Below are 24,957 nucleotides of genomic sequence, written 5' to 3'. Positions count from 1 at the left end.
CAAAACTTAAGAGGGGATAATGTGTATAGATGTTTATGTGCACCAAAAAGGCATTTAATTTGAGTTTTAAGTCATTTTGAGAAAATTTTATTCATCCAATCAAAAGTCATTTTACCTAAGGAGTTATCTCACCTTTGGCCTCGTTTTCGAATGACGTTTAACATCCCCTAATTTCTGGCAATATGGCGGAGGTAAGTTGGGGCATTTTGTTTTATTACTGTTGGAATTTCCAAGAAATACGATCCATCTTGACTTATTGTGATTTGTAATATAGGTATATTGAAGTAATAGTGTGTTGTCTCTATTTTGTTAAAAGCTCGAGGTAATTTGACATCTCTATAATCGTGCAAACGACTGTAAACTACGAAGCGCGCAATCAGTTGTCATCGCGGCGGACTATCATGGCGGGGGTGTTTCCCATTCTTTTTATAGAATCTATGTTTATTCTTTTTCAGGCTGGTGCCAGTGAGGCAAGCAGTCCAGGTAACATACTTAAATTTTCAGCGTGACAATAATAATTTAAGTTTTATTTCATAACTAATAACTGACAATATTTGAATTGATATAGAGACATTAGATAATTTAAGCAGTACATACAAAAATTTTTTGTTAAATTGTTATATTGTTTCTTTGCTAGTACAAAATTAAAATTTAGTTATAAATTTTAATTGAACACATTTGTTTAAAGGTAATTGTGTTAAGTAGCATAGCCAAATATCTCTTTGATATAGCTGTCAAAATCACTAAAATGTACATAAAGTTACTGTAAAAACAATTTAAACTAGAGAAGACACGTAGTACAGTTAAAATGTCAAACGAGCAGATACCACATTACCAAAATGTCTTTTTTCCAGATGCTGTCAGGAATTTTTTTGTGTGCTCTGTATATGTTTGATTGCATTTTCAAATATACAATAATGAAGACATTTTCTCATTAGATACAGATCGAGACTTTGATCCTACAGCAGACATGCTAATTCATGATTATGATGATGAGCAAACCTTGGAAGAAGAAGAAAATATGAGTGGTGGTAGTTGCAGTAATGAACTTGATGATTTGCAGAAGGTATGTTTTTTACATTGGAAAAATGCTTTCTTTTCATTTTCAGTCCAGAATAAACTTCAGAGTTAAGCATTCATAAATACAATTTTGTGTGTGGGTGATGAAAAGTTAAAAAATACTCTATTTAACTAATAAATCCTGATTTATAATTGGGGAATTTGAATTTCCATGATTGGTTGAGCTGTGACGTCACAAAATCGGTTTGTAAAGTGAAAGTAAATAGGCAATTGATTACGATGTCCGAAGAAAGTGCAAATTTCAGACTTATCCTGTATGATTTCAATCCAAAATACACCGTGCAAGAGATTGAGACACATGCAAGCAAATGCCGTTTATCAATGGTATTTTTAGCTACAAAACATAGTATTTCTGAGGAAAATCTAATTGTTACTTCTGAAGAGTGTACTTGTTGTCGGTATAAAAACTATTTGAATGTTTCTCTTTTAATATTTGTGCAATCATAAGCTTGACAAAACGTCATGTTTGGTGATCAGAAAAAACTGGATCGAAGAAATATTTACTGATTATTTTTTGTTTACATACTAATATGCAGTACTTGTATCAGTACCAAACCAGTGACGTCATGAGCTAATCGGAAGCTGTCAGTAAAAGTCTGCATATGATCAACACTATCGATTCAGATTGAAGAATTTTGCAAGATGGCTATTCACATATATCTCAAAGATTTTGAACTTTGCATAGCCTTGTGCATTTTATAAAAGCATGTTTTGCATTAAAAGTGATTTATTTTTACTACACTTAGGTGAAGGATGTTTATTGCAGGTTTCAGTAAATAAGTTGTCCTCATGTCAACGTTGGGTGCCCCCCAATATAACCTTCTGTGACAGTTGAGTGCCCTCAAAATACTTGTATAGCCACATCTTCACACATTCCTGGGGAAGACACTGTATGTCAATTACAGACCTTACCTTGGTTATTCTTCAATTGTTGTAGTTAGTTTAAACATATTTTATTGTTCATAAACAAGGATGGATGAGGTACAAGTTTCACAACTGAGATACACCTTCTCCATAATCATCATAGTTTCAAGCTCAGAATCATGTGAAGCATTTTATTTCAGTACATTTGGCCACTGATTATAACTATCATTTTACTTGAAACAAAGTTATCCCATTTATTGTTTTAGGGCATTTAAAACAATCCATATGAATAAATTTTTATTTAACTCATTTCTCATACTCACAGGAAGGTGATATGCCATTGTCAGATTTATTGAGTATGTATGGTTATAATGCTGTAAACAATAGTGCAGAACAGCAAGACACTAGATCTAGCAGTGAAGAAGAAATACTGAGCAATCAAGATCTAACTTTAGACAAAGATGAAATTGCTAGAGACTTGCTGAAGAACAGTGACGATGATGATGACAAAGAAACAGATGTTCATGATCTGATCAACAGTGTCTCACAGACAGCTAGGCTTTTAAGATGTAAATAATTAAGCTCAAATCTGTATTAGCTTTTTTAATAGTATAAAATTAGGATTGTTGATGTTTTTATTATTTTTTATTGTACCATCTTTCTAAACAGTACCATTAGCTGTTGGAAAAGGTGATATTTCACAATAAATCTACATGTGCAAATAATATGGACTTAAGAACTCTAAGCATCTACTGTTTCACTTTTCAGAAAAAAAAGGTGAAAGGTATGAAGCCAATGTTATGGATGATCATTTATCAGAAACTTTGTTCTTTCAGCCTAATATTTTTTATGTCAGGCTACTGTCCTGATACTTGAATGAATATTGTTAATTTCAAATGACATTGTTACATCAGATTGACTGTGAGTTTGTGACATTGAAATAGACTAGAGTAATATCAGTTTTGAATGTCTGGACAGAACATTACATCTTGTCGCTGTGATATTTTCTGTTTTATCTTCAAAACTGCCACCATTGTGTTTAATTGTTACTAGAGGTAGAAGTTACTGTTTAATGTCTATGTTTCAATTTACTGACCTAAATGCATTTTATAATTTTTAGCTGCAAGCCAGCCTGGTAGTTGTGAAGATGATGATTCTGATGAGGATGATTATGATCCACATGAAATTCCAGAAGATGATTGGAAAAAAGTAAGACTTCAGTTTTGTTCATGTTAACTCATACTTTCAATGATTGGAATTCTTTATTACAAAAGAAAAAAACCAAAAAAATATATGCTAATCTTGATAAGATTTTTTTGTCCTGAAATGTTGAAGTGTGGACGGATATTATAGATTTGCACTCAGTAAGTCTGTCAAACAAATTTCTCAATCTTTTTGCAAAGGAGAGTTGTCTTTTATTTTTGTGAATGTGAAATGTTTTGATGGGGTAGAATCAAACATTTGCTTTCCAGACAATTACTTGAATATCAGTGTATGGAACTCTGCTGAAATTCAAGTGCAAGGTGTCATACCACCAAAAAATTCAGTATTGATTTATTAATAATAATCGAAATATGTAATTGCATCAAGCTCTATTGTTGTATCCATACTTGTGCCAACTGTTTAGGGATCAGAAATCATGGTCGTATGAATTTGTGATGTGCAGAACATTTTATTATGCATGTTCTAAAATTCTGGTACGAAAACACAATTAATTCCCCTTGGTTTACATTGTATATGAGTATAGTTCCAACTTTGGTAGTAGGTACCTTCCACATTTTTTCATATTTTTACTGGAAACTTATTTGCTGACGTTTTGCCTCTAATTGGTAGAAAAAAGGTTAAAATTACATGGGATTTTTTTTCATTTGTCATGTTCACCCCATCTCCGGGTTATATGTATTAACTTCAGAAATTGAAGGTAAAATTTTCTACAATTTATATATAAAATCCTGTTTGTACATATCTTTAGGCCAGAGAAGTTTTATTCAGTTTGCATAGCTGGAATTTTTTAAAATCTGCTCAAATGTGTATATTGAAATGCACTTGAAAATTAATTGTGGTCTTGTGCCTTCTGAATACTTCAAATTTTATGTTCTGTGCAATGTTATGGAAATTCTTAATCTTTTTATTTTAGACTATACAAGTTGGTCATGATTATCAAGCATCTGTTCCTGATGGCCTATGTAGATATGGTGATGCTCCTGGTTTGTAAAATTCAAAATATTTTTTAATGATCAACTATATCTTTAATATTTCAAAAAACATCTTTTAAGTAGGTTTCAGACAAATATGAAGAATTTTGATTTGGTACTAAATGATAATTGTTATTTATGTTGAACTGTATTTTTATGTCTCTATGGCCCATGAATCAGGTTGCAAAAAAAGAGCCTAAAAAAGAAAAAGATTTGAGTAACCTGCCATGAGAAGAATACTAGTAACAAACAATAATGTATGATGTACTTCCATTTTGTGATAATATAATAAATGTCAACCAAAACAAAAAAATGGAAAAAAAGTTTTTCAATTAGGAATACTTAACAAATTATAGGAAGAGGGTGTGAAGGTTTGATAGGTACTGGACTATGTCACCACCTCCAATTCATCTATAGAGCTTAATTTTGTTATAAAGAAGTATATATTAGGTGTGCTATGGAAATGATGACTGTTTGTAATTTAACTTGAATATCTTAGTCACACACATGTAGCTACAGAAATGTGGTAGCCTCATTAAAAGTAATTCCTTTGAAATAATTCATTACATTCCTTTAGTCATTAACCTGCAACATTTTTATGCTATGTATATAAGTATATAATCAAGGATTCTCCATGGGCTGTTTTACCGTGGATGGCTACCATGGTTGAAAAAAAGCCCCACGGTTAAATTGTCATCCTCCATGATTAACTTTTACCATTATCAGCCATAGTGAGCCAATCAAAACCGACAATGGTCAAAGGTAACTCAACTTTGACCAAAAGCATGTGGCTATTTTTATATGTCAAATTGAAGGAAGGTGGAATACTAAAACATTTTCAACATCAAGAAACTTATTTACCTATTAAATTAAGGAAAATATAAAATCCCCCTAATACTGTTAATTCTATCTGATATTTGCTTAAACACTTTCAGTTGAAAATAAAATGGCTGACTTTTGTTTACACTTTTGTTCTGTATTGTTCTCCAGTGTCCGTAGCACTTTTGTGTTTGGCCGGAAAATAGAGATAACATAGAAAGTTAAATTCCCCAAGTCTAGATAAAGTATCAATAGCAGGAGTAAGAAATTACTATGCTAACGCTTTGGATCCATATAAGTTCTGATTTCATTAATGTAGATCAGGTTTCTATCTTGAATGAACTTCCTATTTATAATCCTCCCCTGTGTCAACTTCTTAAACTTGATGCAGCACATGTTTTTTTTGCATCTACTTTTATATGTATCATTATAATTGATTTTGGAAACATATTTTGAAGGTCAGAGTAATACATGTATATGAGATTGCTATTAGTTCAATGAATAGAAAAAAAAGAGAATGAAATCAATGAAATGAATATCATATTCTAAAAAAAATGGGTTTTATTAGAATATTTCATTTAGTAAACCTTAAATTTCGTTTGTTTTTAAGCAGTAGAACATGGTAGCAGAAATAAAAAAATGTGAATGCATATATTGATTGAAATAGTTAACAAAATGATGCAACATTGGTTATGTAAAACTCTACCATTTTGTGAAAGAGGTTGTTATCAAATGTCAGTATTTTATATTTCAGTAATAAAGTTGTAATTTGAGTATTTAACATTTACTGAAATGACTAGTTATGAAATATATATGAAGCATATAATATATTTTTCAGCATATGAAAATGAAGATAGATTACTTTGGGATCCTGATAAATTAGAAGATTCTGTTGGTTAGTATTTTTAGTTTTGAATGACAGTTCTGTACTATGGATAACTTTTTCCCTGTTTAAGAGTAATCAAGAGAACCAAGAACACTACATTTATTAATTTCATTTTTTTGTCGTAATTGTTATGTATTTCAGTTTGTGTCTTTACTGCTTAATGCTAGTTATAGCTTTGTCTTGTATTTCAGTGGAGAGATATCTGAATGAGGTGCACAGTCAAGCTTTACAGGCCGCTACAGGAGTTAATGCTATCCCTACTGGTGCTCATATCCGTGATGATGAACAGGTTAGTTCAGTTGTTTGTCCCCAAACTCCATTGCTGAAATTGACTTCAAGTTAGTATTTTGTCAGTGTGTCTGTCATCCATGGTTCCAGACACTTGCAAGTATGGAAATGTATTTTGTATGCTATTTTATGTTGAAGGTTGTAGATCTAGTATATGATTTTGTGAAAATGTGGGCCTTGGACTAAATTTCAGGAAAGTAAAATCTTTCCAGTCTTATATATTCCTGCAATTGTTCAAGTAATAAGTTGTTTGTCATTGTATTATGATGAGTTACAGATATATTAATGTTTGGTTACTCTTCAACAATTTTTAATTAAATTAGGTGCCTTGCCCTTGGTCTATGTTAATTTTATCAAAGATCAATACTGGCCTTTTCTGACTGATTTGAAATATTGATGTGATTTTTGGTATGTCAGTGTTGAAGGATTGGTTACAGATGAAGTTTAAATTGGTTCTACTTCAATGATTTTTGAGGAATTACAGTTGTCGGGCTTAGTGGATTTCATTTTAAAAAAAATTTAAATTGAAATGCATACAGATGATGATTCGATGCCTTTGAATGACAAGAAATAAGAAAAGTGCTTGATTAGTTCCAGTTGGCAGTTTTGATTGGTATTGTTATTTTGCAGTTGGCAAGGGACTGATTTGCTACCCTGTATTAACTAGGGGTGAAACAGATTCATCTGACATGATCCAATACACATCATTCTTGGCTAAGGATCAGATTTGTATGATTATTTTTACATTTAGATCACATTTGTTTTATTTCAGATAAATTTCAATAAATCACACATTGTCATGATGAAGGTACTTGTCTTTATCTCTTACAGTTTCAGCAGATTAAACTCTTTCAGATTGAAAACAAAATTTCTAGTGTTCTTATTCTGTTTTTGACTTGCGGTTTGGCTAGATGAGGAATCATGTTGGAATCATAAAAATTGTTCTGGTATCCATTTCTAGATTATAACTGAAAGGATCATGATGCACTGTTGCATTGTTAACCCAGCACCTCTACTAATTGCAGAGTCCTTTAATTATTTTACATTTAATGAAAAATAGGTTATATTTAAGTTGCCATTTAATTGATTGAAATATTATGAAGTGTTGTAGAATTTGAGAAATTGTGTTATTTGTTGTATTGTTTTAAACTTGCTCAAATTTTGGTATCTTAAGTGTAAGTTTTTGTAAGAATCGGGCAAAATGGCAAAAAACAGAAACATGCCTGTTACAAACCCACCGATATGACAAAATAATTTCACTCATGGATGCTTTCTCTATTTGATAAGACCATTATTTGATCTCTGCATCACTGCATTTGCTCAGAAATTTGTAAATAGAATGTTAGAAAGATTAAGTTTTTGATAGAGTTATCTTTCCTTGAAGTTTTCAGTGCATTTCATTGAAACTATAACTCAGTTTATCAGAATGATTTAAAAAAAATCTTTTCTGTTTCCCTTGATTCTTATGATGCAATTAGTCAAATTAAACATTCAAAACGGTTGGCTTTTTCATACCAATTTTCTTCCACTGCCTGATTTTTACAGAGATGGACAGTTAGAAATACACCTTGTTATTCTAATTTTCTAATGTTTCTTTTTTGTTTTGTTTACATAGGCATTATACATGCTGTTGCAGTGTGGTCATAATGTGGAGGAAGCATTACGACGTAGAAAGATGCAGGCTATTCCTCCTACAGGTAAATCATTCATACATTATAGTCACAACTGTTAAGCCCCGTGCAGGTCCGGGTGTGAAAAGAATAGGCCTGCAGCAGCGCTAAGCTTGTCGTAAAAGGCGACTAAATAGTGCTCAGAAACCTAGCCGGGGGCCAGACGCTCTGCCCACAGAGCAACTGGGATGTGTGCCCCAGGTGGTGAAATGGGGTACCCCTGGCGTGTTACATGCTGGGGTTGTCAGGCTATAATACGAAAAACCTGACCGCAAACCATAGTGGTGCACGGTTTGGGAAAGATGCCACGTTCCTCGCACGTTAAAGAACCCTGCTGTGGTATTCGATAGGAGTAGGAACCTTTGCACTCCGCCACAGGAGGCTAAATTGCCCGACCTTACCATCCCCCCTTTTTCCAGTGGCAATCAAAATTTGTCGACCCTATTATCCTTGTGTCCCATCCTTTTTTTTCATTTCATGTTCATTTAATCATCCGTTTCATGTTCATCGTCTGAATATAGCTGAAATATTGCTGCTCGGACGTTAAACCCCAACAAACAAACAAACAAACACAACTGTTAATAAGAAGTCCCATTCAACATATATGTATATAATTCAATTATGTAGGAGTTCAAATTAACTTTCAAAGATGAGAGGTTCTGGACATCAATGGTACGCTCGTGGTAAATCATAAGTCCATATTGAAGTGTCAAGGGAAAGATTTAAAAGTCCAGGACCCATGTAAATGAAATTGACATTTTCCTCAAAGTCCTCCTCAGCTGACATTTCGACCAATCAGTTCACTTGAAATTGAAGATTTGAGGAAAAAATAAATTCAAGATTTTATTTTTTTTTTTATGAATACCAGGTCCTGGACCTCGAACCACCACTAATTTTAACCCAATTTGAAACCCATGATATGTTTTTCTTGGGAATTTTGACTGAAGGTTTAATTAAATATGCTATAGATGCATTGCTTATTAGCTTATTATTCAGATTGCCAGATAAATCTTGTTTACAGCAGAACACGAAGCAAGACTTGATTAGATTTGGTTCTATAAGAAGTAAGAATTAGTTCATGTCTTTAATGTTAGATTGCGTATGTATTAATGTTATAAAGTTATATTTCTTGCTGATTTATTTAGATACGATGAGCTTATGGTCTGAGGAAGAATGCAGAAATTTTGAAAATGGAATAAGAGTATATGGGAAAGATTTCTACATGATACAGCAAAACAGGGTTAGTTTACTTGCAACATATTTTCTGTTGTTGATAATTTAATTTACCTTTTCTGTCTTGTAGGAACATTAATTCTCTTGTTAATATCACCAAAGGAAACGTAGTCTTTTCATTACACAACCTCCCATAGGTACTTAATCAACCGGAATGTCCTGGTATACATGTAAAATACACAGGGAAAAGACCAAAACTAATGAAAAACGGGACTATTAAGTGAAAACTTAACACAGTATAAATTTGGACACTGATCTGCGATACATTATTAAACAAAAATAGTTCTGCTAAATGTCAAATCCCACTAAAAAATTATATTTTCTTGACAAGGAAAAACAAAAATCCTGTAAAATATAAAAAGAATCCAAGTATACACATACAGACTTTGTCATGCTGAATGAATAACTCAGTGGTGAAGCAACCCCAAGTAGCTAAGGGTGACAACCCAAAATAAACCAATTTTAATCATATTAAGTTCCTTGAAATCAAAATTACATTTGTATTGACAGGTTAAGATGAAAACATTCTAAAATATGCAGTAGTTGATTATCTAATTGTTATGTTAAATCATTTTAAACATCTGTTATGACAGGTTAAAACAAGATCTGTTGGAGAGCTTGTCCAGTTCTACTACTTATGGAAGAAAACTGAAAGGCATGATGTGTTTGCTAATAAAAATAGATTAGAAAAAAGAAAATATGTGCTCCATCCTGGTATAACGTAAGTATAGCTGATCCCTAAGTTGATCTCTAGCAAATATGTGATGATATATACTTGTTTGGTTATTAAGTAGGAATATAAGGACCATGTTTTCAATTTTGACTTGCGAGAATGGTCAGAAAGAACTCCTTTCTGACAATAAATTTGTGTCTGGTTCAGTCGATGTCTGTATATATACTTTCATCCATTTAAAGCTATTTTTTCAGGAATTCAGTTGCACATCATTGTAAGACCATTTGGGAAATACATTTTAAACAATGTTTTATTCTAATTCTACAAAAATTGAAACGGATTAGACAGCAGGAAAAGCCTTTGTAGTTGGTAAGTGGTATATTTCACTTTAAATACACTAAATGCATGTATTGAGTTATTTATTGATGATAGACAAGGTGAGATGGCATTAAATGTCATTGTTTTGATATTGCGGTTATGATGCATTATTTTCTAATTTTAGGGACTATATGGACAGATTTGATGACCAAGAGAGTCCAGCTCCTATTACAAATCGTGAGAGATCTGCTAGTCCAGTAACATGCTTACTTTTCAATGACCCAAAGAGAAACTCTGTAAAATCGTCCTCGGAAAGTGACAATTCTAATGTTAATAGTGAGCCAAAAGAATTTGATCTCAATTCTGCTTCACCTACAGTGACTAGTTTAAACCCTGATATAAAAAGGAGAAGTTCATCTCCAAAGAGTGTAGCCCCTAGTGTTAATGGCTTACATGAAGAAGTTTCATTAGACCCTCCCGTTAATAAAAAGCTTAAGACTGATGTAGCTCATTATGGAATTGAAGAGGCTTACTCGGATACCAGTCAGCTAGAGGATAAATCTTCATTTACACCAGTTCCTCATATAACAGATAGTATTAATAGTTCTTGTACAGTATCAGAATCTGTTGTGTCATAACTAAATCTCTTACTTAATCAATGCCTTCTCAGAACTCAGTATGCAAGTATCATGAATACTCTCAACATCATGACTGCTTTGTTTTAATGTAGTGATATGTCCATTTAATCAAGAGATGTTACAAAATTGACCACAAATTTTCATTTCCTTCAACCTTGTGACTTTCATTTTTGAATGTGTTTCTTGGCCATTCTTTATTTACTATCATAGCAGTTTTGTATATATCAACATTCAATAGTCCCTGTTCTTAATTTGTCACATTTTGCTAAGGCAGATGTCTACTTAATGCCAAATTAACTTGTATATAATTTTGTACTTTATAAAAACTTGAGGGCAAAATAAGACCAGGAATGATAAGTTAAAATATTCTTTTTTCCCCTGCAGTGTTTTATTCATTAATTTACAGCTTGAGATATTACAATGAGTGTATGGATTAGTAAGCCCTTGTCAATTTTGAGTTTTCAGCAATGAAGTTTAATATTATACCTCAAAGAATAAGCCCTTGTCAATTTTGAGTTTTCAGCAATGAAGTTTAATATTATACCTCAAAGACCTTAGCATTTATTCTGCTTTGACCTTGCATTGGATTTGATCAGCAAAAATGAAAATATGTGTATTGAATATGAACTGTTGCTAGTAATGTGACCTGGTTAGATATGTTGGTAGAATTGCCTATACAAATGTATATGTCTGTCTCCTGGTAATATCACACAACTTGGTAATAACTATTTTTGTTAATATTCCTTAGTTTTTGACATTGATTTAGCAGTACTTCTGACTTTTGCTTAATCTGAAACTGGTGGTGTAAAAGAAAGATGGGTAACTAATCTAGTTTAAGGACCCCTTATAAAAAACTCTTTTTTTGTCATATGTTAACAAATGTTTTATATTTGAAATGGAGATGATGGGAATATAAATAATAAAGACTTGTCCATTGCTAATTTAATACTTGATGTGAACTTCAGTAGTAAAATGTGCAGCTATTCAGATTTATTCTTTTGAACCTAACGTGTATGTAGCTCTATAAAATAAATACCTGTCAAAATGTTTCTGCTACCATGGAATTGTGAATGACCTGAATGTTTTACCCTTTTTACTGGTAGTGCTACAAAAGATGGTTCTTTGTTATTCTTGTCAGTGTACATGTATGTTCTTTTATCTAAGACACGTATCTTCTAATAACTCCTTTATTAAAATAAGATATTTTTGTATGTCTAAATGCATGTTCCAAATTTAGAATTTGGAAACAAATGTCTCAAATGTTTTACTTTAAATTCCTTTGTGCAATGAATCTCTCCAAAATGCCATAAGTTGAATACCATTCCATCAGAGGCTATAATGATGTTTCCCTTAACATAATAGCTGGTTTAGATAACTTAGATTACTTATTCTATAGTGCTTCCTCATTGTATATGACATTGTAATGAAAACATTGTAAATTTCATTTGAAGATCTAGATGTTTATATTGATATCAGTTTGTAATTTATATTCCTCTGTTTTATAATGTAGTTTGGTAGTTATTATGTCATCATAATATACTGGTGTTTTTTTGTTGGCTTCATTTTATCATACATACACTATTTCATCAGAATTTGTTCGAAGTCAGTGGAATTCTTGTGAAGTATCTGGTGCACTGATGTGTTTCTATCAAATTAACTTAGCTGTGAATTTGTTGTACATTATTTTACTGTGATCATGCCTTGGTGGCTGATGAAAAACCCACTCTTGAGAGTCACGAAAAATATTCAATTTATCTATTTTCTTCACAATGTTATAGTTCCTGTAATATTTTTCCATCAAAATTTCTGTTTCAGGAAATAATTACAAAGAACAATTGTATGTTGGTCACCAATTTTCTAGATTTTTATGTGTTTGTCAAACCATTGATTTAAATTCTCAAGGAAACTAGACCTTCCAAGGTCAAATAAAAAATTGATTTAAATTCCAAAGGAAACTAGACTTTACAAATCTATAATAAGAGGTTACATTGCTCCAAGTAGTTTAAGTGTTTCTTAAAAAAATACTGAACAATAATATATAACTATATATGTATATACTTCAATTACCCATTTATTAATCCAGTACCATTTTCGAAAACTTCTTGTGTATGTATGTAGAAATGAATTCAACCATTATGCACTTTAGTATTGAGTAAAGCCAGTACTTTTTTTTCATTAAGTTAACTGATCTCAGGTTGTCATATATTGTAACATTTAAGAGAAAAATGCTATTATTGATTAATCATAAGGTACATTCCAAAGCCTGTTCTCTATGTATTTCCCAACCTAAAAATCATTTTAAAATCATAAGATAGTATTTTCATTTGTTTTCTTTCCCTTAAGTTCCTGTGCATTAATATAATTTTTTGTCACTATTAGTTTTATGCAAGTTTAAGTGAAAAATAAGAATGGTTAATGCATTGACCTTAATTTCATTTCTTTCAATGACTAAAGTGATGAATTCATTTGTCTGTTGTATCCAGAGTTCCTCAGGAATCAGTCATAAAGGTGCTATTAGGGTGTTTCCAATATGTAGAAAAATTATATGGAATGATATACATTTTATCTCATGCATTGCAGTGCTGTCTGTTGTATAAATTTAAAATAACTGGCTCCTTAGCTTGGTTCAAATTAACAAGATACATTACTGTGGAAACCTATCCAGAAACTTCAAATGGTTAAAGAAACATTTAAGATATCATTGTTTTCAATCATAGAGGTTTAGTTCTATATTTCATCTATATATTTTTATTGATGTGTATAAATCATGTACTACATTGATTACCAATCACTACACCATGTGCAATTGTTCATTTATTCAAACTTGTAAATTATAAGTTTGTATTTGTGTCAAACAAATTATATATGTTAAAGATAAAAGTTTTAATTGTCTTTGTATATAAGAGAATAAGTAATTTTGTCACATATGCTATACATGAATCTGTTAATGGGTTTCCAATCATCCGTCCATAGTGTTATTTGTTCAGGGCATTTTGTGTGAGATCAAAATCTGTCATACAGGTGACGGCAATTAACATACCTATCATTAAGTTATAATTGAGACTGTGTCATGTAATCTTAACTATTGTAACTTCAGTATACTGAGTCAACAAACATTTTGATTTACAGAGGTGTATGGCATTGTTAATACTTCACTTACTATCTAAAAAAGTAACTGTTTTTGTTCTGTTCTTATAGCGGATGATATGAAGTAAGTCAATCACAAAATTTTGTGAAAACTGTTCTATGGAATTATTCATGACTTTTAGCTTATATAAAAGTCATTAAAAAAATTGTGGGGAGGACAAATATTAATCTTTTTTGAAGATCCTGTCCAAGTTCTTTAAAAACATACATAAAATTTCGGTTATGTTAGGAAATTGTGCTTTTATGTTGTTAAAATATATATATATATGGTATACCATTGAAAGAAGATAGTGTTCTGCAATTTTTATGCAAAGGGGTATTTTGTGCTCTCTTTCTAGGTGGTTAAAAAAAAGGTGTGTAGCATTTGTGACAAACTGATGAATGAATGTTCTTGATCTGATTTGTACCTATTTATTATGTATATAGACATAGATGGATTCTATGCCACAAATAAATTTTTACAGACTGAAGACTGTCAATTACAAAGTTAATAAGTGCCAAGCTGATGATGAATGCTTTCAAAAAAATGACATCATTTTTTTAGGAGAGTCTCCAAAAGAACATTTGCAATGGGTCAGTGTGTATTTTTCTTTTAGTACAGCATTCAGTAAAACCTTCACTCATTCTACTTGCAGTTCATCTGGTAAACATGAATTCCCACTTGTCACTTTGCTCTGTATAATACCAGAATTATCTCCCATGGACCCTTTGACTTCAGGGAAACAATGCACTTCATTGATCTTTCATTTGAAAGAGAGTTCAATATGAAAATAACCATAAAATGCATTATTCTCAGCAATGGCATCCACAAGTTTTGAATAGGCCTTATTACAGAAGTTGAAAAGATGTTTGGTTCAACTGGATCAAATCACTTCAATGCACCACATGTCTGCATATTCAGACATATTTTGGTTCCATCAAACCAAGTTTTGTTTTATATACATGAATATCAGATACACAACTTTGTAACTAACAAATGACGTATTTCGTTGCACATACCATGTTTGGGGGAAAGTCAGATATAACCAATTTGAAAAAAAAAATACAAAAGAGGTCACGGACTAATTCATAATAAACAAATGAAAAATGAACCTAAATTGGAGTGGACACAAAATATAAATATCTAGCAAATAAAATACGACTCGACGAGACTTGCAATTCAATGTCACGATAGCTCACAGATATCAGACATCAATATTCTTGTACGAAAAAAAAAGAGATGTGGAAGTAAGAGTAAGTAAACCCATAATCTGTAGAGAGAGCATAACAAAAAGAGTAAGGCCCTGTTATGTAGATCTACAGAATGTGAAGTATGCATTTCGTAAAAAAAAACCTTGAATAATTACGAAGCAAACATGGGTTAAGATAAAATTAAAAATCAAATATAGAACTCTCGTATCTAACCACTCTGTCAAAGTTGTTTTCTAGGAAATGTTTCCAGATTGTACCCGACTGTCAAAGAATCAAACGAGGCTCCCAGGAGTCTGAATCGCTCACCTGGTTAAACTGTTTTTCAAGACCAATAAATTTAACAAGGAGTTGTCCAACAATTTTGACTCGAGAAGACTTTTGGTAGGACTTGTCATAAGGATCATTTCAGCAATAGAAAGTTTCTATCTATTATAGTTTTCAAGATATTGGTTGAAAACTAAAAACCTATAATTTTTCATCTTTCAAGGGCAATAACTCTTACAAGGAATCGGCTGGCAACTTCGATTTCCGAAGACTTTTGAAGGCCTTATAATAAGGATCATTTTAACAATTGAAAGAGTTTGGAAATAAACCTAACGGTTTTGGAGATAAGTGTGAAAAACTACTGTCCTACCCCTATGATCTATTTTTAGTAACGGCAGCCATGTTTTTCAATGGACCAAAAATCCCGACATCAGTTCAGTTCAGGATACCCTAAGGAATGAATATTCATACCAAGTTGGTCAAGTAGTGTCAGAGGAGAAGAGTTTTGAAAAATTGCTAACGACGACGTCGACGACGGACGCCAAGTGATGGCAATAGCTAAGATTGCCTTCTGCGCTAAGGAAAAGGGTTAGATCCGATTATCTTAGAACTAGGTTTGACACCTCTCAAAACTTAAGTTTTCAGTTTTTAAAGGACCGTCGAAAAAGCAAAATCTAAAAGAATATAGCTGATTCCAATAAGATGACCTACCTACATGTCAAATATGAAAAGCTTTATTTATGCCAAACAGTTAATTAGAAAACTATTTATATTACAAAACTAAAAGAAGACGTAATCATGTAAACTGACAAAAAATTCAGCACTCATAATTTGTATCTATGGCATCATTTAGTAAAATGAAGAATGGACCCATAAAAAATGCCCACCCCCGTGCACTGTATATAGGGAGTCACAACTCCCCGGTAGAGGTCACATATACTCTACAATGTAAACACTGAAAAATGCTTCCACAACTAAATTAAATAAGATTATAAATAAATTTGGTACAAGTATAGTGAGGTAATTCTCAAAACCAAAGTTAGAAATTCTGTAATCAATACACCAAGGAGAAACAACAATTTCTACAAACTTTCCATGAAGAAATAGCTTTAATTTACATTTTAGACAGCTTTATGTACAGATTGGTCATTCCAATACTAATCGTAACCACATTCATTTAAAATATTTTATGTACATAAAAGTCATTTAGAATGGTAAACATCACCTTCATCAAGTCTGTTCAACATGTTATACAATACTCTAAATATTTTCTCTATATTACCGATTTACAATTTGCCTTACCTCCCTTTACGTATCATTGATAATGTAAACAGGGCTAGCCGTGATGAAGATCGAAGAAAAGAGCCGCGATGAAAATGAAAATGGAGAGGATTTAAATCATGCAAAGTCTGTCGTTTCCGGAAGAGTAAACATACCCAACAGATTTGAGAACTTATTCAAAGAGGTGGGTGTAAACGGCATTATTTATTGTCCTAGATCTTGACCTTTAGGTAACTAAAATCATTCAAATCATGTTAATCATATGTACATTATGATTTATGTTTAATTTGTCAACTCATTTTTGGGCGTAATAATTGACAATAAAGCATTTGTTGTTGTTGTTGTTGTTGTTGTTGTTGGTAAATATTTGTCACTCTCGTAGTGGTATTAATTCAATGTGGATCCTGAAAAATTCGAAAGATCTTCTGGAGACCCTCAATTCAAGATTATTATTAGAATATAATAGCATTAGAACATCATTTTCAACACTGTATACTTCTTTTCTCCATACTCAGTTAAAATCCCAACTTAAAATAAAAAAAAAAATGGTGCACCTACATACAAATATATAGTTCTTGGTTGAGATTCCACATACTTTGTAAAAAATAATTCCATATCATCTTACAAATATACAGAAGTAGATGTTTTCAAAATGCTTTGAGATCGATTGTAAAGGTAAATTATTGACTAAGCTTACGACAAGCGTGATAACTTTTGATTCAGATTTGTCAACTTTCCTTTCATCTGTGGCAACATCCCCTCAGCACCTGTGTATGGACTTTTTATATCACAACTCATACGTTATATCAGAGCTTGCCGTAACTACGCAGAATTTTTGTATCGCGCTAGACTTCTTACAATTAGGCTTCTGGAAGAGGGTTTTGTTACTAACTACAGAAGATTTATTGTCGTCATCATGAACTCGTGGATCGTTACGGTGTATCCATCGGCACCATGAAAACTGATTTGTTCAATATGTCATAGTTTTGCTTTCCTCTAACCCGGAAGTTGACTTTTTATGAGCAGCTCGACAAACGTTTCTAGAAAAGCAAAAGATGCTTACCCTCCCGGTGCACCTGGTCCATGCTCCCAGTTTTTAGTGGAGTTCGAGTTGCTCGTTCACTTTTCTTACTTTGTATTTATTATTTTAGTTAATTTATGTTCTTCGTTGTTTTCTATGTCTGGTCTTTGTCCCTGGATTACATTCTATTGATTTCCGCTAGAATCGTGGTTCCCTTGATTACTCTTTGTAGTGAACGCCAATATATTCGAAACTGATTAATATAGTTGCGATATTAGTATAGAATGTTGTCTCAGAGTTACTATATCAGCAAAATAAATACCGACGCTACAGCAGAGGGATATTATTTGAATACATCAAAAATGATATCCAAACACATGTCCTAAACGTAAACAGTAGGCATGGCATTCGCTGCACATGGCATTTTTTTTTAAATCTGACGTTTATACGTCGAAGGGAGGCGATCAATCAAAATAAAAATTAGCTGCTGCCCGAGACGGCATAATTATCTGGACAACAATGCGAAAAGATGAAACAAAGGCGATCTACATTCTTAATATAAGCGAGTCGAATGAGTTCAAAGTTCATTAGATTCAAATCAATGGACACAATAAATACAAACATAATTATAATATTCAATAACAATACCGTATTTGACAAAAAGGGAGTATGCAATAGTGTACATGAGTATATTTATAAATTATGATAAACGTTCACGAGGGTACACCTGCATACCGGACGTTCACCAGCGTACTGGTAAAATCGAACGTTGTTCGTAGCCCCCACTCGATAGAAGACTGTCCCACCATTTAAGGGAATGCCCCATTTCCCCATTTAACTTTGATTTCTGTTTGGTTCGTTGGTCTTATTAAAAGCAAATGCTTTTTCAGTTTCTAGACCTGTTTATTGAAAATGTGATATGTGCCAAAATACCGGAGTTTATAATGAATTATCAAAATATATATATCTAGAGGCAATGGAATTAATTTATAAACCATTGCAAAAATTGAACTTTTGGATATACATGCAATGTAGAATGCTTGTATTTTAGATATATTTTCATCCGTAGTATGAATGTCCTTACAAAATAAAGTTTTGCTTATTTGTTTATTTTAACGTCTCGTTCTCATCAGTATTCATAAACAGTAATCGGACTTGAAAATGTGCTTGAATTATGCAAATAAACAACGGTTAACACCGCACTGTGTATTTAAAGAAAGTGATAAATATGTTTGATTCAGAGAAACAGAACAGAAAAAGAAAACAAAGAACAAATCTAGAAAAAAAGCAAACAAAATAATAAGGCCCGTCATAAAACATGGCGAATGCCCTTAGTTTTTAATTTGCCTATTTGTTCGTACTTCAACAGTTTTTGTGAACGCAATATCTCAAAAATTAAACAATGGTGTTTAGCCAAAATTTTGTAAACTGTTTTATTATCACACATGGAGATCAAACGAAATTTTGGTGCAAAGCATATAAAGTTCTTCGAAAAAAACTTAATTTATGACGAAAAAATCTTAAGATTTTTAGATTTTGACTGCGTGGACTCAAAAATGAAAAAAAACTGGATGACGATATGCGATATAAAGTTCAATTTTGTACACTTCTTATTACCGGTATGCGGTGGTGTGCTTTTTAAACTTTTGTGCAAATCAGATTGTATTTTTTTTTAAATCGTAACTTATGTTGAAAAATCACAAATTTTGAGAATCTGACTTATTTGAACAATATTTCAAAAGCATTTGTACAGTTATAAAGCTTAACTTCCAACACTAATTTATTATTATAATATCGAGGTCTATAACATTACCTTTATCGGATCCTATAGTTAGCAATATGTTTTATTCTGTTGTAGATTGAGACGGTTTCAGGTGGGAACGGAAGGATCGTCTGTAAATATACCATTCCAAAACAATTCTCTAACACTCACGGATCGTTGCATGGTGGTGCTATAGCAACCCTAGTTGATGCTGTATCAACTTATGCTTTATGTTTAGCAGTAAAACATAACAGACATATTAGTGTAGACCTCAGTATCAGGTAGGTTTTCCATAATTTGCCATAATTTGGGGGATTCTTAGCCTAAGGTATACACACGTGTGTTCAGATGATTAAAATGCTAGAGGGATATTTACAAGAACAAAGTTTGTGGTTTTTGTTTATCCATGTAATAATATTACAAGTATTTTCATTTCATTTATAATGTTGTCACATTGTATTGTATCATAACTTTTTCATTTGAATACTAGTATCATGGGTGATTCCCAAATATTTTTGTAGTGTCTTCGGTCAAGTAGTGGCTTCATGTGTTAGTATAAATATGCATTTTGTATTTTTAACATATACATATACTTTGTTCTGCTAAACCTATGTAGAAACATTGGTATACAGATAGACATGCATATTTTACAACATTAATGTACTGTTGTTCAGGAACAAAAATTAAATAATTATCTCTCCACGGACCTGAGAACGAAACTGGTTTTTTTTAAATAAGAAAGGAACTTTGCAGACCGTATTGGTTGTTTGGTATTCACATAAAAACATGATTTTACTTGCTGTTTAACAAACAAACAAAAATGAATAAAAGTAAGAACAATGTAGCCATTGAAACCAAGTCGAAATATAGATCATTAAGTCATTTCTAAATTTATGACTAAATTTTGCCTCCCTCCTATTGTGAAAGGGCATATTGTGTAAAAAATGGTAACAAAAGAATGCCAAGATGTGATGAAGAGAGGAGTTAGTTTTAGTCAAATATGTTTGTAAGTTCAATAAAATGAGTTGTTCAAGCATCGTGTTGTAATGAAATACATTTTTTTGAATGTGTCTGTTGATTGCGAAGTCCTGCTTAAGAAATTAACATCACAAAGGAACGTGTTCAAAAGCAGAATCACAGGAACCTAATTTTAAGCACTACTTCTCCGGAGAGAGACACATTTTTTCGATGTAGTGTAATCACAACAGGGTAGATTAAAACAGCAACTATTATAGCATTTTAATTTTTCAGTATTAAAAAACTTAATCGTAAATGGCACCAAGTAACGGGAATATATCTTCGCACCTGCATTTACTTCATTGGGTACTTAAATTGGTGTCAATATCACATCACATGTACAATTTACGTAAAACTTCAGTACTCCCTCCTTTGCAAGTGACCTGTATTGATCGTAGTATCCGTCTGTCCGTTCGTTCGTTCAATCGTTCGTCCAAATTTTTGTTTTCGTTAATGTTTTTTTTTTTAAATCCCTATTAATTATATCCGCTAGATATTTTAACAGAAGTTTATATAGATATGCCATGCAGCGGGATTCATTTTCACACTGCACTTGATTTGACGTAACTTCCTGTTTGACTTCTATGTTTATATTTTGATCATATGGTTACTGGAGTTGGGAGCGCGATCCTCTTATAGTAAATGCACTGAAAACAAACCTTAAAATAGACTGTTTATTGAGATTAGATAGTAACTTGGCTGGACAAAATACTAGTATCCTTTTGTTGAATTACCAAGGGTAAAAGTTAATAAGATAATCACTTTTAAAGTGCTTTATCCAAAAATCTTGGTTCGTGTTCAATTAAACTATTGCAAAAAATTATATCATTAGTTATATGCGACTTAATGCGCATTATGTAAAATCGTTTCTCTTGTACATGCATGATTTAATTTAGTAATTATCATTCTAAGTAATCGTTATTAACGTACAGAGTTTCGACTATCTAAGATTATGTAAGTTTAAACTAGTTGAATTGGTGTAAAACATATTATTTCTCTTCAATTTGGTCTTTTTTGTATTAACTGTCTTCCGGGACTTTGCATAATGCAAAAAATAAAATTTATGATTTTCATTTTTGTAAGTATTCAAAATGATGTGTTTTGATAGTAAACAATTAAAGATATATTAACAATGACTGAAACAATTCAGAAACAGAATTGAATAAGTAAAGAATATAAAAAAAAAACAATATTGAATTTTCCCACCCCCTTTCTCATCTCATGGTTCCAATTTTTTTATGTATATTAGCTACGACTGAAAAACTAGTGCCAAACAATATTCTGAAATAATAAAGAATAAAAAGAACAAGAATGAAATTTTCAGTCCCCTCTTTTCATAATCATGGACCATACAATGATAGTTAAGTATATTTTCCACAGCAATATTTTCATTCTTTTTCATTTTAATTTTTCTTTTTTCTTTTTGGTTAAAACACTTGGGCAAATGTGTTCACATTAAAATGTTATACGATAAAAAAAAATAAAAGGCCTCAATTCTAGAATTATGTATTTGTCTAGTTAAGCTAACCATGAGTTAATTTCAAAGCTTATTATTTGTACATGTATGTACATCTGAACTGATTGTTATTGTCTTTTCTTGTTAAAAAATGATCTGATATCTTCAAGGTATAGGTATTCCCGATTTGCGTACCAACATTTTGTCAATATTTATCTCCCTTTGAAGCAGGTGTCTATTCGGAACACGTAAGGTTTTCCATCCGATATCGACGATATTTTAGTAAATCAAGAAAGTCAAAAGGGAATTTCTCGTTCTGCTGACCCTGCCTTAAATTTTCTGTACTCGGGATACAAATGAAAATCATCCTTATGTTACCTATCAACAAATGAAACACCTATAAATTTTAGATACACAGTTGTGTTTGTCTGCTGTGAATTCCACTTTCATTCGAGTTACCTCTTTTTTCTGCACCCGAGTCCGAACATCGTTTAGAGAGACTTCGAAATTATACCTGCTTTTACGGGAGGTAACTCTGCAAAAACAGGATAAAATATGGCTGCATCCCGAGCTCCGCAAGTAGGGAATAGTCGCAAGATGTATGGCTGCGTATAAACCTTTTAAACGGTGTAAAAATATTTTAGATTTTTTCAAAGCAAATTTTGGATGGAGGTGGATATTTGTTTACTTTTTGATAACCACTCAAAAACAATCTCATTCAAATAAATCAAAGCATAGCTTTCGAAAGGGTTCGTAAGTCTTATAATATGACACTGTGGTTTTACGAAAATGGGTCCTAGTCTACTATTCAAATGCATAGAGATTTGTCATTTTCAGAGCGTTGGATTCAGTATATAAAAGCAACACATTTTCGTGTAATAACGCCAATAAACATGCCAAATATCTGTTTCCACATTGTAGTAGGTACGAGAACACAATTAATTCCCCTTGGTTTTTGTTGTATATGAATATAGTTCCAACTTTGGTAGTAGGTACCTTCCACATTTTTTCATATTTTTACTGGAAAAGTATTTGCTGAAGTTTTGCCTCTAATTGGTAGAAAATAGGTTAAAATTACATGGGACCTTTTTACATTAATCAATTCTGACTAAAAGTTGTGATTTGGTTCAGTGGAAGAAGATTGTCATGTTTACCCCATCTCTGAGTTATATGTATTAATTTCAGAAAATGATGGTAAAATTTTCTACAATTTATGTATAAAATCCTGTTTGTACATATCTTTAGGCCAGAGAAGTTTTATTCAGTTTGCGCCGGTGGAATTTTTTTAATCTGCTCAAATGTGTATATTGAAATGCTCTTGAGAATTAATTGTAGTCTCGTGCCAGTAATAAAGCGTTTCGAGATTCCGGAAGTAAACAATAAAATGCAAACCGGTCTTTGGATTTTCAATACGTTCTACATCAGAAATTCCGGTAAGGTAAATAGAACGAGTCTTAAAGACCCTTATGGTGTCTACCTTATGTAGGATTTTGATTTTGCTCGACTGAATTTCCACAATTGAAAAAAAACAGTCTGTACATATCGAAGTCCGACTCTTTTGACCTTTATTATTTCCTCAATACTTAGCTAGCGCTGTATGATATTTTTTTTTTGGAAAATGTAATTCACATAAATTAGTAATGCATCTTACATGGGTCTTAACGCTCTATCTAGACCGCCTTTTAGTTGAATAATCCGTAAAAGAAATTGAAAAGAGAATCTCGGAACAAAAATTTCAGTGCTGGAATTGAAAAAAAAGGTTTCATTTACATTTTAGTTACATGCGAAAAGCTGTACTAGGAGAAACGATTACTATAGAAGGAAACACGGAAAAACTTGGTGCTAGAGTTGCCTTCCTTACAGCAACATTGCGGGATAAAGACAGTAAAATAATAGCCACAGGAAAACACACCAAACTCATTCTAGGTATTTATTTTTATTTATTAAAGCATTGAATCCACCGCTACATGTAATGTAATACATAAATTTGACTTGTAATTAAAATTTTAGGCTTAGAGGGAGTGAAAAAATCTTACTAGCCATGAGCATATATTTTGTAGTGTACCATTTCTTCCATTTTTAATTGGAAATTTGTACCTGGTATTTTGGTATTTGGTACCTGATCGGTAAAAATCTTGATAGAATTGTAAAAAAAGTCCCATGTAATTTTGATCCTTAACCTACATTTCTTCAGCCAAAAAAAAAAAAAACAGTTTGAAAGCAACAAAGAAAAATATTGAAATATTGAAATGTAAAGTTTTCATGAGCTGTACATAGTGGCTCTTATCACTGCTTTATGTTGAAAAATATTGAAATGATTGAAATGGAATTTCGATTCTGTTGTAGAATTTATTTGATATGATTATAATGAAATTATTTTTACGTAATCTTATTTTTCATGTCATCCTTGGACAACACATGACTTCTTTAAAATGACACATCTCTATTGTGTTGAGTGCTTCCTTGACAAGATATCAGCTGATTAGAGATTATATTAGTTTCAGTTATTAGATATTAAACAATACATTTTTCCTACAGATAGTAAACTGTGACACGTTAATAACTTGGATTAGACTGATACAAGGCCACCGATCATGACTTAGGGTGCTGTATGGACAACACCGTATATTGTAAACAACACGATTCTTGTCGGATCTGAAATGCTGCAACAATAAGTTCAGTGATTATTTTATTATCTTGTTATTATGACAATAATTACAATTAAATCACTGAATTACATCCCACCCAAATACCCCCAAGGTGTATTAAATCTGATAATTATAACCAATTGTGAACCACCACATACTAAGACGCCTGTGAAGTGAATGATTTAGCAGTATAATAAAGTAACTATTGTAAGAGGTCTTGATGCATTCTATTGATATCATGGCATGTGCTTTGTTATAAAAAATATTGTATTTTCAGGCTAAACAAACACATTTAGACTAATATCCTTTGCCGATACTAGTTCTGACTTTTTCGGACCTCTGTATTTAGTGAAATTTTATCTTAGTTGTATGTTTTTAAAATACATGTATTCCATTTTTAAGAAGCTGGAAACAGCATTTTTATTATCAAAATCTCTTTTTAAAAAAAGTTTTCGAATTAAAATTTAGATACGGACACATTTTATTATTTGTTTTAGTGTGTATGT

The 24,957-nt window shown here is 31.9% G+C and overlaps 2 protein-coding genes across 2 annotated transcripts; both read left to right on the top strand.

The window, feature by feature from the left end:
- Positions 1–162: 162 nt before the first annotated feature.
- On the top strand, positions 163–14,281 carry LOC148628924 (mesoderm induction early response protein 1-like). The gene is made up of 12 exons (XM_088540872.1): positions 163–191; positions 456–483; positions 939–1,066; positions 2,270–2,513; positions 3,065–3,153; positions 4,082–4,151; positions 5,797–5,853; positions 6,036–6,133; positions 7,748–7,829; positions 8,948–9,042; positions 9,629–9,756; positions 10,211–14,281. Exons 1-12 carry the CDS (start codon positions 183–185, stop codon positions 10,662–10,664), a joined length of 1,482 nt encoding a protein of 493 aa, XP_088396998.1. The 5' UTR covers positions 163–182; the 3' UTR covers positions 10,665–14,281.
- Positions 14,282–16,576: 2,295 nt separating this feature from the next.
- On the top strand, positions 16,577–24,926 carry LOC148628923 (acyl-coenzyme A thioesterase 13-like). The gene is made up of 4 exons (XM_088540861.1): positions 16,577–16,731; positions 19,427–19,611; positions 23,581–23,729; positions 24,342–24,926. The coding sequence occupies exons 1-4, from the start codon at positions 16,612–16,614 to the stop codon at positions 24,353–24,355; spliced, it is 468 nt and encodes a 155-aa protein (XP_088396987.1). The 5' UTR covers positions 16,577–16,611; the 3' UTR covers positions 24,356–24,926.
- Positions 24,927–24,957: the final 31 nt, after the last annotated feature.

This window comes from Perna viridis, chromosome 1, assembly GCF_037379345.1.
Source record: "Perna viridis isolate PV_CMFRI_1.1 ecotype Kerala chromosome 1, ASM3737934v1, whole genome shotgun sequence".
In the NCBI taxonomy this organism is placed as follows: Eukaryota; Metazoa; Mollusca; class Bivalvia; order Mytilida; family Mytilidae; genus Perna; species Perna viridis.
This window is presented reverse-complemented; position numbering and strand designations above follow the sequence as displayed.